The 24,140-nt window shown below is 37.9% G+C and overlaps 1 protein-coding gene across 1 annotated transcript in view; it reads right to left on the minus strand.

Moving 5' to 3' along the window:
* Nucleotides 1-24,140, minus strand: part of TET1 (tet methylcytosine dioxygenase 1) — a 139,316-nt gene that overhangs the window by 55,879 nt on the left and 59,297 nt on the right. The window contains 1 exon segment of the mRNA XM_055325620.1: nt 705-3,036. Coding sequence (XP_055181595.1) covers nt 705-3,036 — 2,332 coding nt within the window.

The raw sequence follows: 24,140 nt of genomic DNA on the forward strand, positions 1-24,140 counted from the left end.
GTGGCAATTATAGATATTTTTATAGTTATTTGTTAGGCTGCACATACATTTTATATTCTCTGTATGTATTTTATATCTCACATAAAACTTTTTTTTAAACAAAATGCTTAGAGGTTGAAATTTTTTTTTTTTAGAGCAATCTTTTTTTTTTTAAATTTTTATTTATTTTATGATAGTCACAGAGAGAGAGGGAGAGGCAGAGACATAGGCAGAGGGAGAAGCAGGCTCCATGCACTGGGAGCCCGACGTGGGATTCGATCCGGGGTCTCCAGAATCGCGCCCTGGGCCAAAGGCAGGCATCAAACCGCTGTGCCACCCAGGGATCCCGGTTGAAATTTTTTTAAATATAGGATAGATAATAAAGGAATTCATTCTTATGATATGTACAATAAATAACTTAGGAGACATTTAGCTGAGAGAAATTAGCAAATTTTCCACTTGTTGAAGTTTCGAAATTATGAGTTAAACTTCCTAATTATTTGAGCAAAAGTAATCAAGGTCCCCCAGAAAAATGGGTATAGAATCTACTCCATTTTAGCTAGGATATGAATGGGGCAAAGTTGCCACATGTAAAAGATAACCCAAAATTGACCTGGTCACAACGAGGCAATTAATGGAGGTAAACAAAGCACACACACACACACACACACACACACACAAACATGCAGGTGCACATGCACTCAGCTATATGTGCACACACTTACCAAGACAGTTGCAGGTTGGCAAATCAGAGTCTTTTGTTGTGGACACCAGGTTTTTTGTAGGATTGGTAAAGAAGTTCATGGCATAATCATTAAAACTTTTCTGTGCACTGTCTACTGGGGAAAATTCTGATGCTCCAACACTAGATGAACAGACGTCCTCCTCATTCTTGGTAGAAACCACTGTAATTCCACCTGAACATACCACATTTACATTCCTGAGAATGTGTGCTGGGTCTGGTAAGGGGGTTTCATGAGAGATACCAGGCAATGTTGGCAGTCTCTGATGCATGAGTGGGTCTTGAACATCCCGCTGGAATTGTGTTTGGTCATCGCCGGTCATTACATTAGCACACTGGTTAGTTGGAGAGGAGGGCTGGAGTAAAGGATGGGCTTTCTGATTGACATTCCCTGTTGGCTGTACCTGAGAACTATATACTTTTTCTGTAAACGCTTGCCCATTGGACTCTGTTTTTAACTGGCATATTGGGAGAGAATCCAACGGTTCAACCTTCATGTTTCTTTCCTGTGCTAATTCAGGATAATAACGCTCAAATTTTATCTGAGTGAGTGGAGGAAACAATTTTTTGTGTTCTAACACTGAACTCGTTTGAGCCAGTGGTTTCCATACTTTGGTTAAAGGAGGAATTTTTCCCAACAGAATGGGAAAATCATGTGGACCGAATTGACCAAATCTTTGAAATTTAGATGCTATCCAAATGTCATGTAATTTACTATACTCATATGACAACTGTTCCTGCTTTTTCTGGTCATTTTCTCGACAACTTATGACTACTGGCTTCTTTTTCCGCCGATCTCTTGATGGGGTAGCTCTTGTCTTTTTCTGTGTTGTGTTCTTTTGCTTTGTCAATAATGAGCTATGATTGTTTTGTACACTGGAAGGTGGTTTCTGTTGTATTGTGGCCTTCTCCTGACTACATTTTTGCTGTACACTATATGCAACAAGGCTTGTTGGTGTACTCTCAACCTTTTTGTCTTCTTGTTTTATATAATTGAATTTAATTATGGACGCAAGTTGTGTTAACTGTGTTGCAACATCTTCCTCTATTTTGCTGTGTATTGTATTTGGACACGATGGATCGTCTTTTAAGTCTATCTTTTTACTGCTGGCCAGTGATTGGTTACAATACCCCAATTTATCACCTGCTGGTGGCAACTGATGCAAATTCTTAGAACTCTCAAGAGTAATTCTACTTTGAGCAACATTTTTATTGGTGTCAATTTTAGATGAATTTGAATTTGGTATAAAAAGAGTTATTGAATTTGTGGCTTTTGAACATTCCTGTGACTTGGTAGGTGCCTGGTTAGCAGCTGAGTTGTGGTGTGACTTGGAAATGTTTTGGCCATTGAACACCACCGTGTTGCATGAAGTCTGCTTTTCCAAAGATGGATAGTGATGAAGGCTTTCTGGCTCCCCTTGCAGGTTTGGGTCCTGGAGGTCTTTTCTTACAGAATAGAGGATAGCTTTACAGCTATTAAGCAAACTTGCTGTTCTGTGTTCTGTTTCTTCATCCTTCTCTGACTTTGATGGTGAGGAATTTTCTGATGGAGCTTCTGACAGTTGAGTCAGAGCTTCTATGGCCACCACTTGCTCCAGTGTTAATCTCCTATCTTTCATCAGGGATAGAAGACTTGGCTGAACTGGAGATCCATCTTTTGGGTCTTTACTTGGTATATTATCTAGAGATTTGGGTTGATCACTTTCATTGTGTGTATGACTAGTATGACTAGTATGACTATTTAAGTTGAAAGTTGTAGGATCTGGAAAAGACTTGCAGTTAAAGCCAGGCTTCTGGAAGACTGAAACATTATTTCTCCCCTTGAGATGATCACAGCTCTCACTAGTAGCAATGGAACTCATGGCATTATGGTTGGCAGTGTCTTTCAGGAATTTATAGGAGTTGTTTTCAAATGCCTTGCCAAATTCTTCAATATTGAATTTTTTAAAAGACACGTTTGTTTCGGTTGGTAAATAGTGTGCATTTTTAATGCCGTTTCTTATAGTTTGTGCAAACAATTTCTGAGGCTCAATTAAGTCAGTAAGGAGGACTTTTTTCTTGTCATCTTCAGAATTTTTAAAATTTTCAGCTTCTGTCACAATTGCCTTAAATTCGCCTTTGACATGATCGGTTAAATGTGATTTCTTGTTTTGCGTCCACTTCTCCACTTCAATACCTGTCATACTTTCTTCATTTTTGGTTACATTTTCGAGGGGAGGTGGGTTTAATTCCAATCTGTGTTCCCCCCCATAACTCCTCCTGTATTCCATGGATTCTGACTTGAGGCCATTTACTGATTTGTTGTCAAAATCTGCCTACAAAATAAACACAGAAATATCTCATAATATTTATGCAAATATTGGAGTAAGAGCCACAGGAACTTTATAATTTACAGGAACTAAATGTAATGCCCCTGAAAAAGATACTACTTTTGCTTTTTGTTTTCAATAAAATACGAAAAGGAGTGTGTAGGGGGGAAAAAATGAAGTACAAACTATCATTAACTCATACCTGGTAATATTTTGGCATACATATTTGTTTTTCAAAATACTTTTTTTTTTAGAGAGAGAGAAGAACAAGTGTAAGGGGGGGTTGGGGGGAAAAGGCAGACGGAAAAACTTAATAAATAGTATAGGCAGATTTATTTTTTTAAGTTTAAAGCTTTTATTTATTTGACAGAGAGACAGCCAGAGAGCACAAGTGGGGTGAGGAGCAGAGGGAGCAGGAGAAGCAGGGAGTCCAATGGGGGACTTGATCCCAGGACCCCAAGATCAGGACTCTAGCCAAAGGCAGACACTTAACCAACTGAGTCACCCATGTGCCCCAGAGAGAGAATCTTAAGCAGAGTCCTTGCTCAGGGTAGACACTGATGCAGGTTCAATCTCACGACCCCAGAGATCATGACCTGAGCCGAAATCAAGAGTTGGATGACTGAGCCACCCAGGCACTCCTCCAAATAAATCTTTAAACTATTTTTATGTTGGTACCAATCAATAGGCAATATCTATTATCTTAATGCAAGCTGTACTGAAATACATAATACACACAGAAAAGCGTACAAATCCTAAGTGTATAGCTTATTGATTTTTTCACAAATGAACCCCTAAGCACCCAAGTTCCAGCCAAGAAACTCCCATCTAGTCATCAGTCCACTGGCAAAGGGTTGCCATTGTTTTGACATCTACCATAGATCTCTTTTGCTTATTTCCAAACTTTAACTGACTTCCTTTCACACTCAAAACTATATTTGGGGTTCATTCATGTTAAGTGTATTTGCAGTCCATTGATTCTTATTGTTGTATAGTAATTCATTGATTGAATATACTATAACATGCTTATTGATTCTACTGTGGATGGACAGTTGAGTTAATTCTTGGTTTTTGAGTATTCTAAGTATACCACGATAATATACTATTGCTATCGTTTGGTGAACATATACACATTGGGTGGACTGGAAGTACTAGGTCATCAAGTGTGTAAGTGTATGTTATCTTCAGCTTTAGTAGAAAGGCCAATGAATCTTCTAAAATGGTTACCAACATACACTCCCACCAGTAATTATGACAGTTCTAATTGTTGCACATTCTTATTATCAGTTAGTATGCTCTGTCTTTTCACTTTAGCCATTATCTTTAGTGGAACAGTATAATTCCTTTTAAAAAATTTTTAGATGAAATACCCATAAGATTAACCATTTTACCATTGAAAACTATCCATCAGTGGTTTTTAAGCATAGTTACAATGTTATGCAATAATCACCTCTATCTAATTCCAGAACACTTTCATCAGCCCTGAGAGAAACCTTGTATGCATTAAGCAATCACTGTCTATATTCCCTTCTAATCCCTATTTTTAAAACCCTGAAACACCTCATCCAAAATTACAACATAGGAACTGAGACAGTAGTGGCATTTCCAACTCCTGTCAGGAGCAAATGTAAAGATAACCTACACCTCCTAATCTTTAATATGGCTGTGGACATTCTAGTTAAAACCCCAGGAAGAGAAAAAAATATTAAGATTAGGAGACTTCTTATTCAATGAAGATGATATACCTGAGTCCATAGACAAACCTGAAGTATTGATGGAAAAACTAAATCAAAGCACAGAATAGCTATAAAATGTGTAAGCGTTACCCAATTCTAAAGTTAAACATTAAATAATCTTTTCTTGCACATTAAACAATCTTAGTAGAAATAAATTATTATCTAATTTCTCGATCAGGAAACACAGGTTACATAGGTTATGTTCAGTTTGTCAAAATTCATCAAAATATACAATTCTCATATATACATTCTCTGTATATATTACATTTCAATAATAACTTAAAAAACTGGGATGCCTGAGTGGCTCAGTGGTTGAACGTCTGCCTTAGGCTCGGGGTGATCTCGCCGTCCTGGGATCGGATCGAGTCCCACATTGGGTTCCCCGCAGGGAGCCTGCTTCTCTCTCTGACTGTGTCTGTGGCTCTCTCTGTGTCTCTCATGAATAAATAAATAAAATCTTAAAAAAAAAAACTAAACTGAAACAATTGTCAATTTTTTAACATACAGGTTAATAAATTAACAAATAAACTTTTATTATTAAAATGGCATTTCAAAGCAGTGGAGAAAGTGTCAATTTCTTAAAAATGACAAGGGTGATATGATATTTTAATATATAACAAAAATTCCAGATAAATTAATAATTTAAATATAAAAAGATAAGACAGGGATCCCTGGGTGGCGCAGCGGTTTAGCGCCTGCCTTTGGCCCAGGGCGCGATCCTGGAGACCCGGGATCGAATCCCACATCAGGCTCCCGGTGCATGGAGCCTGCTTCTCCCTCTGCCTGTGTCTCTGCCTCTCTCTCTCTCATTCTATGTGACTATCATAAATAAATTAAAAAAAAAAATTAAAAAAAAAAAAAAGATAAGACAATTTAGAAAGTAGGGAAAATATTCCCAAGCAAGAGTAAAGTGAGAAACCATAAAGGAAAAAAATATTTTAACTACGTATAATATGAACAATTTTTAAAGCAAAGACACCATAATGTAGTTCTTTGCAAACTGTTGATCATAATCTAGAAGTTCCAATACCAACTTAGTGCTTTGTAACAAGTGGTTTTTCTTAACAAAATTATACAGAAAAATACAAATACACTACATTTAGTAAAAATAAGTATTACAATGTAAATCATTTAAAAACAAATGTTTTATTCATTTAGGTAATCCCTACACCCAGGGTGGGGCTTGCTGTCATGACCCCAAGATCAAGAGTCACATGGTCTTCCAACTGAGCCAGCCAGGCAATCTTATAATGTAAATCTTTTATAGGGCAGCCCCGGTGGCGCAGGGGTTTGGCGCCGCCTGCAGCCTGGAGTGTGATCCTGGAGACCCCACATCGGGCTCCCTGCATGGAGCCTGCGTCTCCCTCTCCCTCTGCCTGTGTCTCTACCTCCCTCTCTGTGTCTATGAATAAATAAATAAAATCTTTTAAAAAAATAAACAAAGAACAAATCTTTTATATAATGTGTATGTAAAAAATAATAATAATGTGTATGTAAAAAAATAATAATAATGTGTATGTATGTGTCCGTGCACTGAATCAGGATGTAAAATGTATTGACTTCTTCATACCTATATTTGTCAAAAAAAGGGAGGAGAAATATTACCATAAAAAGGTAAAAGCAAAGGATAGTCTAGGAAAAAATTGATACTACACGTAGATAGTTACTTTTCGTAATATAAAAGAACTTCAACAATCAACAAGAAAAGGTAAATGACTCAGTAGAAGAGTGAGAAAAAGACAGGAATGTGTTCTTTGCTTAAGTGGAAATCCACAGGTTCAAAAGCTGTTTGACTTTCCTAGAAGACAAGCAAATGAAAATAAATGCAACTTTTTAATCTACACAAATACCAATCAAAACTAAAAATGCAGAAATGTGCGCAAATTATCATGGAATATAATATTTATACTAGAGAAATAAATGCACATTCATATTTTGAAATAATGTGCAGCTATCACTCACACATATCAATCTACTGATTGCATGGCAACAGATCCAAAATATATTAACCCATATAAACAAGTTGCAAAAAGCTGGTAGGTAAAACATTACTATTAGTTACCACTACCGCTGGGAAACATATGTGAGGAAAAGAGGTTTTTTTGTTTGTTTATTTTACTTGATTTTATAAATATGCATATCTAAGACACCGGAACTTCAATGTACACATTCCTCTAGAGAAGATGTTGAGTAACTTTTAAGATTTACGTGCCACAACATAGGACATTCTCATTAACTAATGAGCTTCATTAAAAACTGATCTTTATCTCCTTTAACTTTTCTTTTTAGGAGGCAGGAAGGGGCAGAAGGAGAGGAAGAAAGGAAATCTTCATCAAGCTCCAAACCCAGCACGAAGCCTGAAGTGGGGCTTGATCTCACAACCTTGAGATCATGACCTGAGCCAAAATCAAGAGTCAGACACTCGGGGGGCCTGGGTGGCTCAGGCTATCATCCTGGAGTCCTAGGATCAAGTCCCACATCAGGCTCCCCAAGGGCTATCTGTTTCTCCTTCTGCCTATGTCTCTGCCTCTCATGAATAAATAAATAAAATCTTTAAAAAAGTCAGACAACTGACTGAGCCACCCAGGTGCCCCTATATCTGATATGGCTTTTTAAAAATAAGGTGTTTGAAACATGGGGTCTATAAGTACATGAGAACATGCACTACACACTGCCAACTACTAAACCTAACCTATAAGAAAACAATTTAATAGATTACATTTCAGTAGGGCTGGTAAGATTTTCTGTTTTCAGGAATCAACCTGGCTGAACTCTTATGTACTGTTAAATGTGATTATAAGTGTATGTGTATGTGCATAGGCGTGCACACTGAGAAAATGGTTACTCTTAGTTTAGTTTCACTTGATGTTCCTAGTGAAACTAAGTGGCCAGAACAAACTGATTTACCACTATGGGGTGGGCTGAGGGGCTGGGGGGGGGGGGTTGGGGTTATCTGATCCAAAGATGCCATGTAGCCTGAACTTTAGTGTCCTTTTTTAAGAGGTCATGTATATTGTGATGGGGGTTCAATGAGACCCTATGACCAAAGTTATTAGCTCAGTAAGGATGAGGTATCAGTTAGAGAGAACACTAACAATTTCATTATAAGAGGTATAATTAAAAGAATGTTGGCTATATTGTAATACACTCTTTACTGCAGGAACTCATTTGATCTTCACAACCCTAAGTTGTGGACCCTGTAAAAGGGGATCAGGGTTAAGAAAAATGCAAATCAAAACAGCAAAGATAACATTTTTCACTTATCAGAATAGCAAACATCAAAATGTTTGACCACCCAGACCCTTGGAGTAGGTTGTGGAGGATATATACCCCCATCTAATGCTGGTGTAGTGCAAAATGGTATCAAGCCTATGGAGGGGAATTTGGCAATAATTATCAAAATTACAAATTCAACCTCTCCCTTGACACAGCATTTTCACTGCTAAGAATTTATCCTATTTATACTTGCCCTTAATTATATGTTTTGACAACTTTGCATATTTTATTTTTTTAACAGATTTTATTTATTTGACACAGACACAGCACAATCAGGGGGAGCAGCCGAGGGAGAGACAGAAGCAGGCTCTTTTCTGAGCAGGGAGCCTGATGTGGGGCTCAATCCCAGGACCTTGGGATCCTGACCAGAGGAGATGGCAGATGCTCAACTGAATGAGCCACTCAGGAGCCCCAGTTTTGTATATTTTAACAAGTAATTCATAATACCTGAATGTCCACCTGTAACAGACTAATTCAACTGTGGTATATCTACATACCTTGCAGCTATAAAAATAGAATTCCGTTACTAAAATGCAGATGTCCAGGATATATTATGTTCATTAAAAAAAAAAGAGGATCTAGAACCTGCATTTACAATGTTTTCTATTTTAATAAAAAGTATGGGGAGTTAATACATATATTCATATTTACATAAAGAAACTCTAGAAGAAAACAAAAACTAATATGAGTGAAGAGCAGAAGGAGGTCAAGAACGATACAGGAGCTTGGGAACTATTAAACCCAGACCTGACTAAATACTGTTTTGATTTTTTATTTCCTTTATATTTAAGCCAAAATTAAAGCGGTCTATGGAAAGATTTCTAGTACATAGGCGAAAAAAGCTAAAAGGTTATGTAGTACCAAATTCCAAACAAATTAGAATATAAAGAAAGGGTGTGGAGTACCTACACACTTGTTAATATTTGCTAATATTCAGGAAGGCCATGCAAGATTGTCAACATTTGTCGTATAGAAACTGTACTCAGTAGAATACTAGTTAATAACAATCACCAGATTGGGAACTGAGGAAAAGGAAACACTTTTGCAGGGTAGGCCAATTTTTGTGGTATAAATACTTCCACCATAGTGGATTGTAAATTATCAGTATGACACCTGAGCCGGAGTTAGGAAGAAATGCACTTAATTACTGACCTGGAAGGAGGGGACTCCATCCTACCACCGAGTGTACCATCCCGAACTACTACATGAAACAGGCTCCAGTAACTACATCATGAATTTTTATTTTTTACTGAAGATTTCCTTGACTTTTAATCAAGGAAAATCTGCTTAGATGTGGCGTATTCCCGAATAACCACTTTGAATCTCAAAATATTTGTTAACATCTACCTTTCTTAAAGAGATGCCATCTCTCTGAAGGAAGTGAAGTGTTTCACAAATATTGGAATGGTGGCTGTTTCACTCCCTCAAGCAGCATATATACACTCTAGTGACCCAAACTCATGCCACCTGCCACTGGTGTCTCATCTCTTCCTCCTCTACCACCCCAAAAGTGCCCAAGGGTATCATTTAAAGGACACTAATTCAACATCTCCCAGTTCTCTGTGTGCACTCTATAGTAGTCACAAGGCTCTATGTTGCTCTGGGCCTCTCTTACTCCTTCTGAACCAACAGGAATGTTGATCACCTTAGATCAGATCTGGGTCCAATAGTTGACAAGCATCCTGTTTTCTCATTTCTCCACATTCTTATCGTAGTGATACTCACACCCACTCTTGAATGAGCTCAAATGGTATTGAGCAAAGTGGTATTTTTTTTTTTAATTTACGATAGTCACAGAGAGAGAGAGAGAGAGAGAGAGAGAGAGAGAGAGGCAGAGACACAGGCAGAGGGAGAAGCAGGCTCCATGCACTGGGAGCCCCACGTGGGATTCGATCCCGGGTCTCCAGGATCGTGCCCTGAGCCAAAGGCAGGCGCCAAACCACTGCGCCACCCAGGGATCCCCAAAGTGGTATTTTTATTCTGAAACGCTGAGTATGCCCTTTGTACAGAATCTGACTGTCGTCTCTCCCAACACTCACATTCCATACATGTTGTATTTCCTGTGTCAAGAAACAGCTGCTCAGATCCCATGGAAAAGCCTTTCAAAGCATGTACAGAGGCATATGGTACATGAGACTAGACCTTTACTGCAGGCAGATCAGTTTCTCAACTTGTCTTTCCTTTTTTTTTTTCCTTTCTTTTTTTTACAGTCTCCACCCCAGTAATCTTTTTTAAAACTTTTTCCCTAATAGCCCTCCCCAGGAAATTTTAATTCCAGAGATATAGTATGTGGTACCAACATAATAGCTAAATTTTTTTTTCACCCTCTACTCGCAACCAAGGACCAATCTTCATCACCTTTGAGGATTTAGAAAAACTAACATGTAGAAGGGCTGCCTGGGTGGCTCAGTGAGTTATGCAAGTCTGACTCTTGATTTCGGCTCAGATCACAATATCTCACAGTAGTTAAGATCGAGCCCTGTGAGAGACCAGAAAACTGGCTCCTCGTGGACAATAAAGTCTGCTTCTTCCCTCTGTCCCTCCCCCCACTCATTCTCGATCTCTCTCAAATAAATAAATAATTAAAAAAAAAAAAAAAACCTAACATGTAAAAGACAAGGAGCAGCCTGCAAATCATACCTGATTAGAAGTGACACCTACAGGACCTTATATTCTCAACCTGAAAATTAAGTGTTTGGAGAAAAAATTCAGGAGAACCACTGGTAGCTCCATTCATGTTGACTTTGATGATGCAATCACTCCAGATACAGTATTTGACCTCCCACATTCCCACAGATGCATGCAGGTCAGCTCCTGCTCTGCACAACTGCTTTCGAACAAACCCAAACTGAAATTTAAAAAAAAAAAAAAGATAAACCAGCCATTCACCAAAGCTAAAATAAACTTTTAACACACACACAAATCCTCCCTCAAAGGGGATTTGCAAGTTACCTTATATTCCTACAGCAGTAAAATTTTTTAGTTCTTTTCCTTTTTTAGGCATAAAGAGCTCACATACCCTACCAAGTTTGTAGCCCTAATATTTGAGCTTTGCCTCTGTTCTGCTTCTCCAGTTTGCCTATATCTGCCCTGTAAGATGTTCAAAGTTCATAAACAAGGCGGGCATGGGGTGGGGGTATCTAAGGGACTGAGTCTGCACTTGTCCCACTTGTCCTACCTTGGCGCCATAAAACCTCATGGCTCTTCCTTGCCTGGGCTGAAGAAAAGCCATCCAAGAGTCCTTAAGAGTTGCTTTCCGCTCGATCCACCAGATTCAGCCTTCTTTTCTATTCTAATTTTTTTACTCCTATTCCCCAACAAAAACTCCACCCTCATTTGGCCACAGGGTCTCAGAATCCAAATTAAATCCTTTAACTTGAGGGTGGGGCAGAGGAAGGGAAGCATATTATTAGAGGGAGGGACAACTTCTATTTAATCCAAAAACTTGTTGATTGTAGATTGGTTCTGAATGTATACAAAACTGACCTAAGAACCATACCTCTCTAGTCTCAGGGGTCCTTGCTCCTAACGTCTTCCTCCGGAGCTTTGAGCCAGTACAATTCCTTCTGAGTCAAAAAGGCTAAAAAAACCCTCTCAGACCCCCAATTTGCCTCAAGCAATCATCCTATCAGATTCCCTCCTCATTCAAACATCTTAAATGGCTAACTCAAATCCCATCATTCCTTAACCTGCTCTTTCTTTTGTAGGCCTCCAAAGAGAGTCTCAACTAAAACTCTAAAATCTGGGACTCCCTTGGTACTCCCTTCTTCTCTGTCTGTCCCCAGGTGGTAGGTATGTCCCCCTGAGCCTCCAATTTAGAGGATTCCAAAGTCAAACCCACTGCCTATTCATTCTTCACCTTTTCCATGAACAACCTTACCCATGCTTGAAGTTCATAACCAACTCTTGTGAACAGAGTAATTTCTTCTTCATACTTTTTGAATACCTTGTTTCCTATATTTCTCAGAATGGGGCTTTATTGGAATCAGAAAAACCTTGGCTACTTTCCCTGTTCCATCACTTACCAACCATGTGGCCTAGAGTAAGTCCTTGCTCTATGAAGCCTCCTTGAACCTCAGTTCTCTTAAATAAATCAGGACTAGAAAGCAAGTTTATTGTGAAGAATAAATGAAATAAGGTATTTATACACATTGTTGGGCCTTACTACATGTGGAAATGAACTATTGACGGGGTAAAAACCTATTAGGTAGTTCTTTTTTGCTACAGGTCCTTCAACATAGAGCAAAACCTACTAATTGCAGTCTCAAATTCACAATTAAGAAAAAAGAATATTTATTAGTAGCTATTATTCATATATTGAGCATTGACTACTTAAGAGGCATTATCATTAACATTTTATCAGAATGCTCTCCTTTGCTTCTCCTACTAAGTGTATGAGTATTTCCATTCTCCTGATAAGGTTTAGAAAGATTAAGTAACTAGGCAAAGTCAAATCAATACTCTCAGAGCCAGAATCAAACCAGAGGTGTCTCTTTCGAGAACTTAGTGTTTAACCCCAAGGCACTGCTCTTTAGTAATTAACATTTATGATGAATTCCATTTGTTACTAATTTTTAGTAATGTTTACTGACCTAAGATTACCACAGATGCTTAAAACATAAAAGAACAACTCAATTCCTATGATTGTTTCTTTTCTTAGACTATGTGAATTATTGTTTTTCTGAACCCACTGGCCTACTTTCATTCACCTATTTTTAAGTTGTAACAGTATAGCATTGCTATGCAAAATACTACCACCCTTTGTGCAAATTCAGTATGTGTACACAGGGTTCATACCAGGTTATGAAGGAGAGGTGAAATTAGAATCCAATTTACAATCCAACTCTTGAGGATATGATCAGAGGTCACTATTTTCTCTCTAAATGTTCCCTAGACTATAAGCCTCCTTACTTTTAGATAAATCAGATTTATCTTTTTCCTAACTTTTTATTCAAAAATTTCAGTTTCATATCACTAGAAGGCTCATTGAAAACTTTTTTTTTTTAATTTTAAGTAGGCTCCATGCCCAATGTGGGGCTTAAACTCACAACCCTGCGATCAAGAGTTGCATGCTCTAACTCAGCCAGTCAAGTGACCAAAAACTTATGGGTATCAAATAATACCCCAAAGTGAAGTTCCACATTAACTTTTAAAAAATAATGAAAAGAATACAAAAATTGCCAATTATCTAATTCAATCAGACAAGAGTCAATCACACTAATTTTACAATTGCAATTTATATGCACTCACAACCTGTCAAGTTTCATGATGGAAGGTAGGCTCCAAATACCTTTTTTTTAGGGCATTTAAATGCTCAAGATTTCAGGAGCCTGGTCTTATGACAAATCTTGTTTTCCACTAGGGTTTAGCCTCTATCAAGTCATTTTGCCTGGAATGCTCCCTCATGATCAAAGATAAATTCAAGGACTTTGCCTTACCCACCTCCATCCAGGAGGCCATCAGATAACTAGTTAATTCATGATTCTACAAAGTACTAATAAAGATTTCAATTTTCATTCTTTCTTTCTTCTTTTTTTTTTTTTTTTTTTTTCCAATTTTCATTCTTTCCAATATTGCTCATGTGACTTTGGCTCTCTAGTCCTTTCCTCAATGTTTCCCTTTAAGGAGAAAAAATAAGGGCAGCCTGGGTGGCTCAGCGGTTTAGCGCCTCCTGCAGCCCAGGGCGTGATCCTGGAGACCTGGGGTCGAGTCCCACAACAGGCTCCCTGCATGAAGCCTCCTTCTCCCTCTGCCTCTCTCTCTCTCTCTCATTAATAAATAAAATCTTTAAAGAAAAAAGAAGCGTCTATTTCTGTCTAGGCTTTCTAAGAACATTAGCTCCAAGGATACTGAGTATTTATTTAGCACTTAGCTGGTGATGCTATGCACAGAGATATTTACACATTCCTAACAGAAAAATCAGTGAACATTCTGGAGCCAAAGTATCAAGATCTGTAAATCTTTCCCTTCTAGCTGCCTCCCCACAGGCTATAACAAACTCCTGTCTTTTCTATCTAAAGGAAACAAAACCCTCCATCCCTCCATAAGTATTTAGCTCTCACCCTCTATCTCACTGCACCATTTTACAAAAAATGACCTTCAAATAATTGTCTGCAATCCCTATCACACACTCTTCAGCCCACTATAATTAGGCTTCTGCTGCCACCACCTCATTGAAACTGCCCAAGCCTCACCAGTGAAGTCCCAATTGTCAAATTCAATGGACAGCCAGAATATGTTCTGATACTGTTGCTCACATCTTCAAGCTTGTCCCATCAATTCTCAACATATAATTTCCAGTCTCCTTTGCTGGCTTCTCTGCCCACTTATACCATGTTTTCTTTTGCCTTCTCTCCAGGCTCCCCACTAATCTACAAGTAGGCCTCCAGTCTACACCTATTTGCTGATGATTCCCACAGCAAGTCATTCACCAACTGGACATCTTCATTAGACAATTAAAACTCAACCACATTTATTTTATTTTTTTTTTAAATTTTATTTATTTTTATTTATTTATGATAGTCACACAGAGAGAGAGAGAGGCAGAGACACAGGCAGAGACACAGGCAGAGGGAGAAGCAGGCTCCATGCACCGGGAGCCCGACGTGGGATTCGATCCCGGGTCTCCAGGATCGCGCCCTGGGCCAAAGGCAGGCGCCAAACCGCTGCACCACCCAGGGATCCCAAAACTCAACCACATTTAAAAGTTAATGAGTTATCTCTACTTCAACCCTGCTTTAACCCCAGAACTCCCCTAACATATTAACTCAGGCATCTCCTTGTTAGCTTCCTACATTCAACATCCAAATTCAGCCAATGAATTTAGCGGTCTTACTTGAAACCTCTTCTTTTCATCCTGTGTTCTTCATTCCTACTGCTTTTGCCTCAATGTTCATTCTACAAATATTTATTTACAAGAATATCCATAACATGCTGTAGGCATGGTTAATGGGAGAGTTAACATGAGAGGTACCAGTTCTTATGAACAGTACATTTTTAAAAATCGTATTAATTTTTGTGAGGCAGAGAGAATGGGAGGGGCAGAGGGAGAAGGAGAAGTGGACTCCCTGCTGAATGGGGGGTGGGGGGGCAGCCAACTAGAAGCTAGTTTCCAGGATCCTGAGATCATGACCTGAGCTGAAGGTAGCCACTTAACTGACTGAGCTACCCAGACACACCTGGATATCACATTCTAATAAATGTTAGGTAATAAGCATTTTCAGAACCTAATCTTTCACCTACTTCTCCTAGGGGATTAACCTCAGAATGGGACTGGTTTCTAGTCTGTAGGATTCCCAAACCATCATATACTGTAATTCTAAGGAAGCACTGTCTAATGGAAATACAATTGTGGGTTACAGAATTAATTTCAAAAAGTGTTTAGGAGGTATATTTCTTAAAAGTAAAAAGAAACAGGTGAAATAAATTTTAATATATTTCTTTTTAGGCCACAATATAAAAATATAATTTCAATATGTAATATAAAAATTAATATTTTGCTTTTTTTTAATGTGTTATCAGTTCCTGTTTCTTTTTTTATTTATTTATTTTTAATTTTTATTTATTTATGATAGTCACAGAGAGAGAGAGAGAGAGACAGAGAGAGAGAGAGAGAGAGAGAGAGAGAGAGAGAGTGAGGCAGAGACACAGGCAGAGGGAGAAGCAGGCTCCATGCACCGGGAGCCCGACGTGGGATTCAATCCAGGGTCTCCAGGATCGCGCCCTGGGCCAAAGGCAGGCACCAAACCGCTGCGCCACCCAGGGATCCCTATTTTGCTTTTTCTATATTAAGTCTGAGAAATGCAGTGTATATTTTATACTTACTGCAAATTAATTCAGTTAAATTTTCAATGGTTAAAGAAAAATGCAGTGGTAACTGAAGCAAAGCTGTGTTTGATAAAAAATATTTTACTTTAATTCGGTTTTAAATTTTAAATCCATTAAAATTAAATAAAATCAGTTTCTTAGCCTTAACACCCAAATTTCAAGTATCAGATTTGCAGTTATACAGAGATCATTTTAAATGCAAATCTCATTGCTTTAGGCTGCATTCCACAAGCACCTGGCTAAACATCAACATCACCTTAGGAGTTTTTAGAAAAGGAAATTCTAAAATAGCCCCAGCAAGGTTTCCTGAGTCTGAAGGTAGAAACTCCATTAAGAATCAAAGAGCAGTGTGGTAAGGGAATTGGAACCACTAACCACCAGAGCAAAATTCACATTTTTCAGTACAACAAGGAATCTGTCCAAGATCCTACCCTTGGCCAAATTATACAGAATGCATCTTGCAACAGCAGTATCCTCAGACCAGCCCCACCCCCAGCCTTGCTTCCCCCAAGGCTATTTTGAACTGCCCAGTCCTTTCTTGAGCAGCCGCTTGAAGGTAGAATGCCCTTTCGCCCTACAACCTGCCCCACATCGTTTTTGCCCAAAAAACACCTAGAACTAGAAGAAAGGTATCTGTAAGAAAAAAATCAACTATTTTTAACAATTCCCCAGCTGGTAGACTCAAGTATTTCTTATCCCCTAGCCAGGATCAGATAAAACTGAACACTCCTTCCTTTACTATCTAGGCACAGATATTGATCATAGCAATTGATTGTACCTACTTATCTGTTTGCAGTACTGTCTCTTCATCCTGGACTTTAGTCCTCAGAGGAGAGATCTTGGTGATTGTTCTCTAGGCTCACAGTTGTGTTTTATTTTGGGAACAAATGGGAAAATCTAAGTATACACTAGATATTAGATAGTATCAGGAAATCTTAATAATGGTATGATTGTATGGTAGGATTAACCTTAAAGATGATAACCTGCAACTTTCCAATGGTTCTTGTGCACACAAAATGTCAAATATTGGATTATGATAATGGACATAGTGGTGTTCATTGCATTATTTTCTCAACCTGTTTTCTGCTTAAAATATTTATTTAAAAAGCTGGATGATTATCATAAGAATAAATAAGTATACAAATTAATTTAGAAGAAAAAACAAAACAAAACAAAAAAAACAAAAACAAAAAACCCAAAAGAGAAAAACCACAGGGTGGTTTAAACTGAGTTTAATTGACCAATTTAGATTTATTGATTTGTAAATATTATTTTAGAATAAAGGAATAGTTCTTCCTTTCTAAATGCTAAATTTTCAAATGCTTGTTTTCAGAAGGTGGCTCTTCTAGAAAGAGATACCTCAACTGCCAGAACTGGTTAGGAAAAGTTAATTTAGATAAACTTGTTCTAGTTTTTCCTTGCCTCCTGCAAAACAGTCTCCAGGACCTCATGTACACCTTTCTCCTTAACCAGAGCTCTGGTATTCTACTACCTTATGTCTCTTTTTTAATTTAAATTTATTTTTCTTAAGATTTTATTTTTATTTAATTGACAGAGAACAAACAGGGGAAGCAGCAGGCAGAGGGAGAGAGAGAAGCAGGCTCCCAGAGGAACAGGAAGCACAACATGGGGCTTGATCCCTCATATCATGACCTGAGCCAAAGGCAGACACTTAACTGACTGAGCCACACAGGTGCCCCCTTACTCCCCTATTAATACATGATTCAGCCTTGGCAAGTCAAGAAGAGAAACCCATTATTATTAATAAATAAAATTAAGGACCTAAATTGATTTTTTTCCCCAATGACTACAATGGAGATGGACAACAAGTATTGAAGAAGTGCTAATCATTAATATTATTATTTATTTATTTTTAAGATTTATTTATTTATTCATGAGAGACATTGAGAGAGAGGCAGAGGGAGAGGCAGGCAGGCTCCCTGCAGGATCCTGATGTGGGACTTGGTCCCAGAAATCCAGGATCATGCCCTGAGCGGAAGGCAGATGCTCAACAACTGAGCCACCTAGGTCCCCCCTATTATTATTATTTTTTTAAGTAGGTTCCACAACCCTGAGGACCCTGAGAGATTTAGACTCAGATGATCTACCAGCTGACCCAGCTAGGTGCCCCAGTGCTAATCATTATTAACCATCACAGAAATGCAAATAAAAAAACAAAATGAGATATCACCTCCATGAGATAGCAGCATTATTCACAACAGCCAAGGTAAGGGAACAACCTTAGTGTCTCTGGACAGATGTAAATGTGTATGTGTATGTATATGTGAATACATGTATACACACACACACACACACACACACACAGGGATATTGTTCAGTCTTATAAAAGGAAATCCTGTCATTTAAAACAACATGGATGACCCTTATGAGTATTATGCTAAGTGAATTTTGAAAGAGAGAAAGACGAATATTGCATGGAAACACTTATATTTGGAATCTAAAATCTTAAAATGGCAAATTCACAGAAACAGTACAAAAGTGATTGTCAGGGACTGGGGGGTAGAGGAAATAGGGAGAGGTTGGTAAGAAGGGTAGAAACTTTCAGTTATAAGATGAAAAAAGTTTGAGGATCCAATATACAACATGGTGACTGTGATTGATAACACTGCATTGTATAATTAAATTTGCTAAAGGAATAGAATTTAAATATTGTCACTAAAAAAGAAAAAAAAAGTAAGTTTGTGAGGTAATAGATGTGTTACTATGATGGGGGGAATCCTTCCAGAATGTGTACATATACCAAATTACTAAACTACACACTATTTAGTGTGTAGTGTTTAGATATTTATCATACAAAACTGTCAATTTTACCTCAATAAGGCTGAAAAACAAACCACAGTGATAATTTTTAAATTAAATTAATATAATCAATTTAAAAATTAGATTGACAATAATAATAACATCTGGTTGTATGTGTTAATGTGTGTGTTTAAGATTTCATTTATTTATTTAACAGGGATAGAGAGCATAAGCAGAGGGAGCAGCAGGAAGAAAGAGGGAGAATCAGGCTCCTGCCCAGGTGCTCTGAATCTATGTCTTTTATTTTTTTTAATGTCTTTTAAATTAATAGAGGAAAAGAGAATAAAATAGAAAAATAACCCATTTAGCCTGCCAGCACCAAACATTTATTATTACAATGTGTCTAATAAAATATAGTCACTACCTAAAAGAAATGCCACAGATTATGTAAATAAAACAAAGTCTAAATTAAATAAGGGACAACCCTAAAGGAAAGTGATTTGAAACTCAAAGGATGGGCAAAAATATTCCAGAGAAATATAAACAAAAATAGGATGGATATCCTTCTATTTTAAATTTAAATTTTTAATAATTATTTCCATCTACAAATTAAAAAATTGAACCAAGAGTAACAAGTTTATCACATCTAGATATTATTGGGGTGCCTGGGTGGCTCAGTCAGTTAAGTGAGTGCTTTTGACTCAGGTTATGATTCCAGAGTCCTGGGATTGAGCCCCTGCAATGGCTCCCACGCTTCTCCCTCTCCTCCTGCTTGTGCTCTATCTCTCTCTCAAATAAATGAATATAATCTTAAGAAAAAGACATACACTCTATCTTAAATACACTACTGAGTCCCTTCATGGCTTTAAATATTATTCTTAAATCTATATTTCTCAATTTATTAAAATCACAATGGAGATTTACATAAATTGACCCAAACAGGATATATTAATATGAAAAGAACCAAGTTGCAAAGAAGCAACATAAGAGGGTGGCCCTGGTGGCTCAATGGTTTAGCACCGCCTTCAGCCCAGGGTGTGATCCTGGAGACCTGGGATGGAGTCCCAGGTCGGGCTCCCTGCATGGAGCCTGCTTCTCCCTCTGCCTGTGTCTCTGCCTCTCTCTCTCTCTGTGTATCTCTCATGAATAAATAAATAAAATTTTTAAAAAAGAAGTAACAATAGTTAATTGTTATAAAATAATAAATGTTACTATAGTCATAGGACACTTACCATATAAGACAGTTGTTAGTAGTAGATCTATGTGGATGAGCTAGGGAGAAGTAAAAAAATTGTCCACTACAATTAAATTTACAGTTAAAGAAAAAGACAATTTTATTTAGAGCTTGAACTCATGGTCCTGAGATCAAGACTTGCATGCTCCTTTGACTAAAGCCAGCCAGGTACTTCAAGAAAGATACTCTTAATCTTAATAAGTGTCTAGAAAGTGATCTATGTGGGGGCACCTGGGTGGCTCAATTAGTTAAGCATCTAACTCTTGATTTTGGCTCAGGTCATGATCTCAGGGTTGTGAGATGGAGCAGGTGTATGGCACCTAACTCAGCCAGAAGCCTGCTTGAGATTCTCTCCCTCTCCCTCTGCCCCTCCCTGGTATGCAAGGATGCGTGCTCTCTCTCTCAAATAAATAAATAAATCTTAAAAGAAACAAAGAATGTCATCTTCTTTGACACATTGTTTGGAATAAAACCCCAGCATGACTGTTATCATCGTTTTATGTATTTCATAGTGGAAACAAAATGTTGCAGAAAAAAATGAAGGAGAATGCTCAAATGTCTCAGTGGTTGAGTGTCTGCCTTCAGTTTAGGGCCAGATACCGGGATTCTGCATTGGGCTCCCTGTGGGAAGCCTGCTTGTGTCTCTGCCTCTGTGTGTGTGTGTGTCTCTCATGAATAAATAAATAAAATCTTAAAAAAAAAAATGAAGGCATTAGAAAAAACTTCATTGACGTTCTAAGTCATTACTACCTTAAGGAAGAAGGCACTTCATTTCCCTCCATTCTGTTATGTATCTCTTTGACAGTCACCACACGCAAATTCAAATCTGGGACTATATTACCTTTTAATTCTTCATAAACACCTTAAACGTCATGGAATACAAATCCAATTAAGAAACACAGGAATAGGGACACCTGGATGGCTCAGCGGTTTAGCGCCTGCCTTCGCCGAGGGCGTGATCCTGGAGACCTGGGATCAAGTCCCACATCGGCTCCCAGCATGCAACCTGCTTCTCTCTGCCTGTGTCTCTGCCTCTCTCTCTGTGTGTTTTTCACAAATAAATAAATAAAATCTTAAAAAAGAAAAAAGAAAAGAAACACAGGAATAGTGGTGTCTGGGTGGCTCAGTTGGTTAAGTTTTTGCCTTCAGCTCAGGTTCATGATCTGAGTCCTGGGATGGAGCCCTGTGCCCCTGGGCTGCACGGGCAAGGAGTCCGTTTCTCCCTCTCCATCTCCTTGCACTCATGCTCTCTCTCACTCTCTCTCTATCAAATAAATAAATATAAATCTTTAAAAAAAAAAGAAAAGAAACACAGGAAAAAATATAAATCATCAAAAAAAATATATATATATATAAATCATCAGAAAGGGACACAGTTCCCAAAAAACTGGTGTCATACAATAAAACAGAAAATTGCTACACTTTAATATCGTACAACTGAGGATGGCTGTAAAGACTGACAGAGCTGAGTATAAGGCTTTTAATAAAACTAAACAAAAATAACACCAGAAAAAAGTCTGCCAGTCTGAACACTGAGATCTCTTACCGCTGAATTTTTCTCACCTCTCTTTTATGAATTTCAAAGTCACAACCTGACCTTAAAATACCGCTCTTCTGTACCTTGCTGGAAAGCTGCCAGGGAAACTTTTGTGGCCTGTTCTTAAAGCCATTTTGATGCTTTGCTAAACCAGCAAATGAGACGACAGCCATGGAAACTAACAGGACTTTTGAAAACACGAGGCTCCAGGCAGGAAGAAGCCTCAGCAGATGTTGTTATACATTTGGACATTAATAATTAAGCAATTCCTACAAGGCCCCTTGGTATTATACTTGCAAAACTGATTGAAACAAATCAGCTTGGGAAGGAGCAATCACTGGAACTACAAGCTGGATTAAATATGGTAAACAAAGGATCCTTGGCAGGAGTGAGTGTACTTGGCCAGTAAAAACTGAAATAACATCTAAGACCTGCTAACTCTAACAATTAATTGGAAAACACAGAAAAGAATAAAGTTTGGGCCAGTAATAAATTTATGACAATGTTACAAGTTACTACAAGGGAAGAAAATTTTGACATTCTAAATGAACAAAACAATGTGGTAATAATTTTACAATATATCAAATAACCATGCTATACACCTTAAACACACAGTGTTACATGACAAGTATATCTCAATTAAGGTGGAGAAAAAATAAATTTGAAAAATTTTGAATGAAGTTCAGTATTTTTTGTATACTAAAATAAATATAAGAACATAAAATGAGTTTGTTAAAACTATTTTATTGTTTCATGGAAATATTTCAGAAACCATGGAAATAAAGACAACTATCAAATTCATTTGAAAAAAATAAGAATGCCTGAAGAGTAAAGGCTAAAATTCTAGGAAGAAGTGTTGAAATGATTTTAAATGCAACAGGCAGCAAATCTTAAAACAATACAACTATTCGACCAGCACATGCAATAATCTCCTTTACACATCCCAAGAAAAAGTCACCTTGAGATAAACTTACACAACATTATGTTTAGTCCTAAAAAGTAAGAACTGACAGGTCTGCCATTTTTAGATTATATACATTGAAGTTCCACACACCTTACCCTTTTGCCTGGGATGCTGGCTGAGTTTTACAAATTATGCAACGGATACACCAGAGGCTAAACATGCTCTGATATAAAACTCTTACTATACAAGCTTAGTAGTTAAGTAAGCTATGAAGTGACCATCTGTGTTTTCTGCTTAAGCAGATGAGAGGATCTCAAGGTTAGAAGAGATCTTCAAGGGCATGGAATCCACTTCCTTACACCAGGACCAATCTCTGCATTACCTCTATTAAGTGATTCATCAACCTTTGCTTACATACTCAAAGTGACAAGAAACTAGACAGTCCAATATGCTGTCTCTTCCTATCCAACACTTATCAGTCTTATTTTTATGCTTGGAACCTGACATGGCAAGTCTTCCTTAACCCTTCAGTTAACCATTAGTAATGCATTGTAACTCATAGGATAAAATAAATAGCTCTGAATCCATACTGATATAATAAATAATTGAATTAATAAATAAGAGGGGGAAGAGGAACAGTGCTTTCTTAAAGTACAATTTCCATTAATAGATGGAGAAGGATGGTAGAAAATGGCCATTTTGTAAGCAACGTACTAATAATTGTTCAAAGCAAGAATTATGTATGAATACTAAAATTAGGAGGTACAGGTGCCTGGGTGGCTGGCCCAGTCAGTTAAACATCCAACTCTTGATATTGGCTCAGGTCATGATCTCAGGATTGTGAGATCGAGCTCTGTGTTGGCTCCCACTGGGTGTGGAGCCTGCTTAAGATTCTCTCTCTCCGGGGATCCCTGGGTGGCGTAGCGGTTTGGCGCCTGCCTTTGGCCCAGGGCGCGATCCTGGAGACCCGGGATTGAGTCCCACGTCGGGCTCCCGGTGCATGGAGCCTGCTTCTCCCTCTGCCTGTGTCTCTGCCTCTCTCTGTGTGTGTGACTATCATAAATAAAAAAAAAGATTCTCTCTCTCCTTCTCCCTTCACCACTCACTCCCCTCTAAAACATAGTGTCCAAGTATCTCCCCATAAGATACTTTTTAACTACAAAGGGAAACAGTAATTTTACAGAGAAGAATCCTGACAGACACTTAAGCCAAGAGATCAAAGTTAATTCAGACATGAGACCTGATATGATACACTGAGAAAGGCACAAAGCTTCTGTGGCTTCTTGCCAAAAATGCATATCTTGAATTTAATCACGAGGGAGCATCACACAACCTAATACAAGCAATATTCTACAAAATAACTGAAAGGGATTTTTCAAAAGTCGCAATGCCACAAAAGACTCTGAAACACTATTACACTCTGGAGACTAAGGAGATACGACAACTAAATATGATGAAAGATCTTAAATTGAACCCTGAAGCCCCCCAAATAAGGACATTAGTGGGGAAACTGGACAAATTTGAATTAGGTCTTCAGAACAGTAAATGATATTCTGTAAATGTTAATGCCTTTGTTTTGATCCAGGGTATGTAAGACATTATCATTTGGTGATGTTACTCAACATCATTCATCATTAGAGAAATGCAAATCAAAATTTCAACGAGATACCATCTCACATCTGTCAGAATGGCTAAAACCAAGACTACATGATACAACAGGTGTTGGCGAGGATGTGGAGAAAATGGAACTCTGTAGTTCTATTGGTAAGAATGCAAACTGGTACAGAGACTGGAAAACAGTAAATTAAAAAATAGAACTATTCTACAATCCAACAA

Source organism: Nyctereutes procyonoides, unplaced genomic scaffold, assembly GCF_905146905.1.
Source record: "Nyctereutes procyonoides isolate TBG_1078 unplaced genomic scaffold, NYPRO_anot_genome, whole genome shotgun sequence".
NCBI classification, from domain to species: Eukaryota; Metazoa; Chordata; class Mammalia; order Carnivora; family Canidae; genus Nyctereutes; species Nyctereutes procyonoides.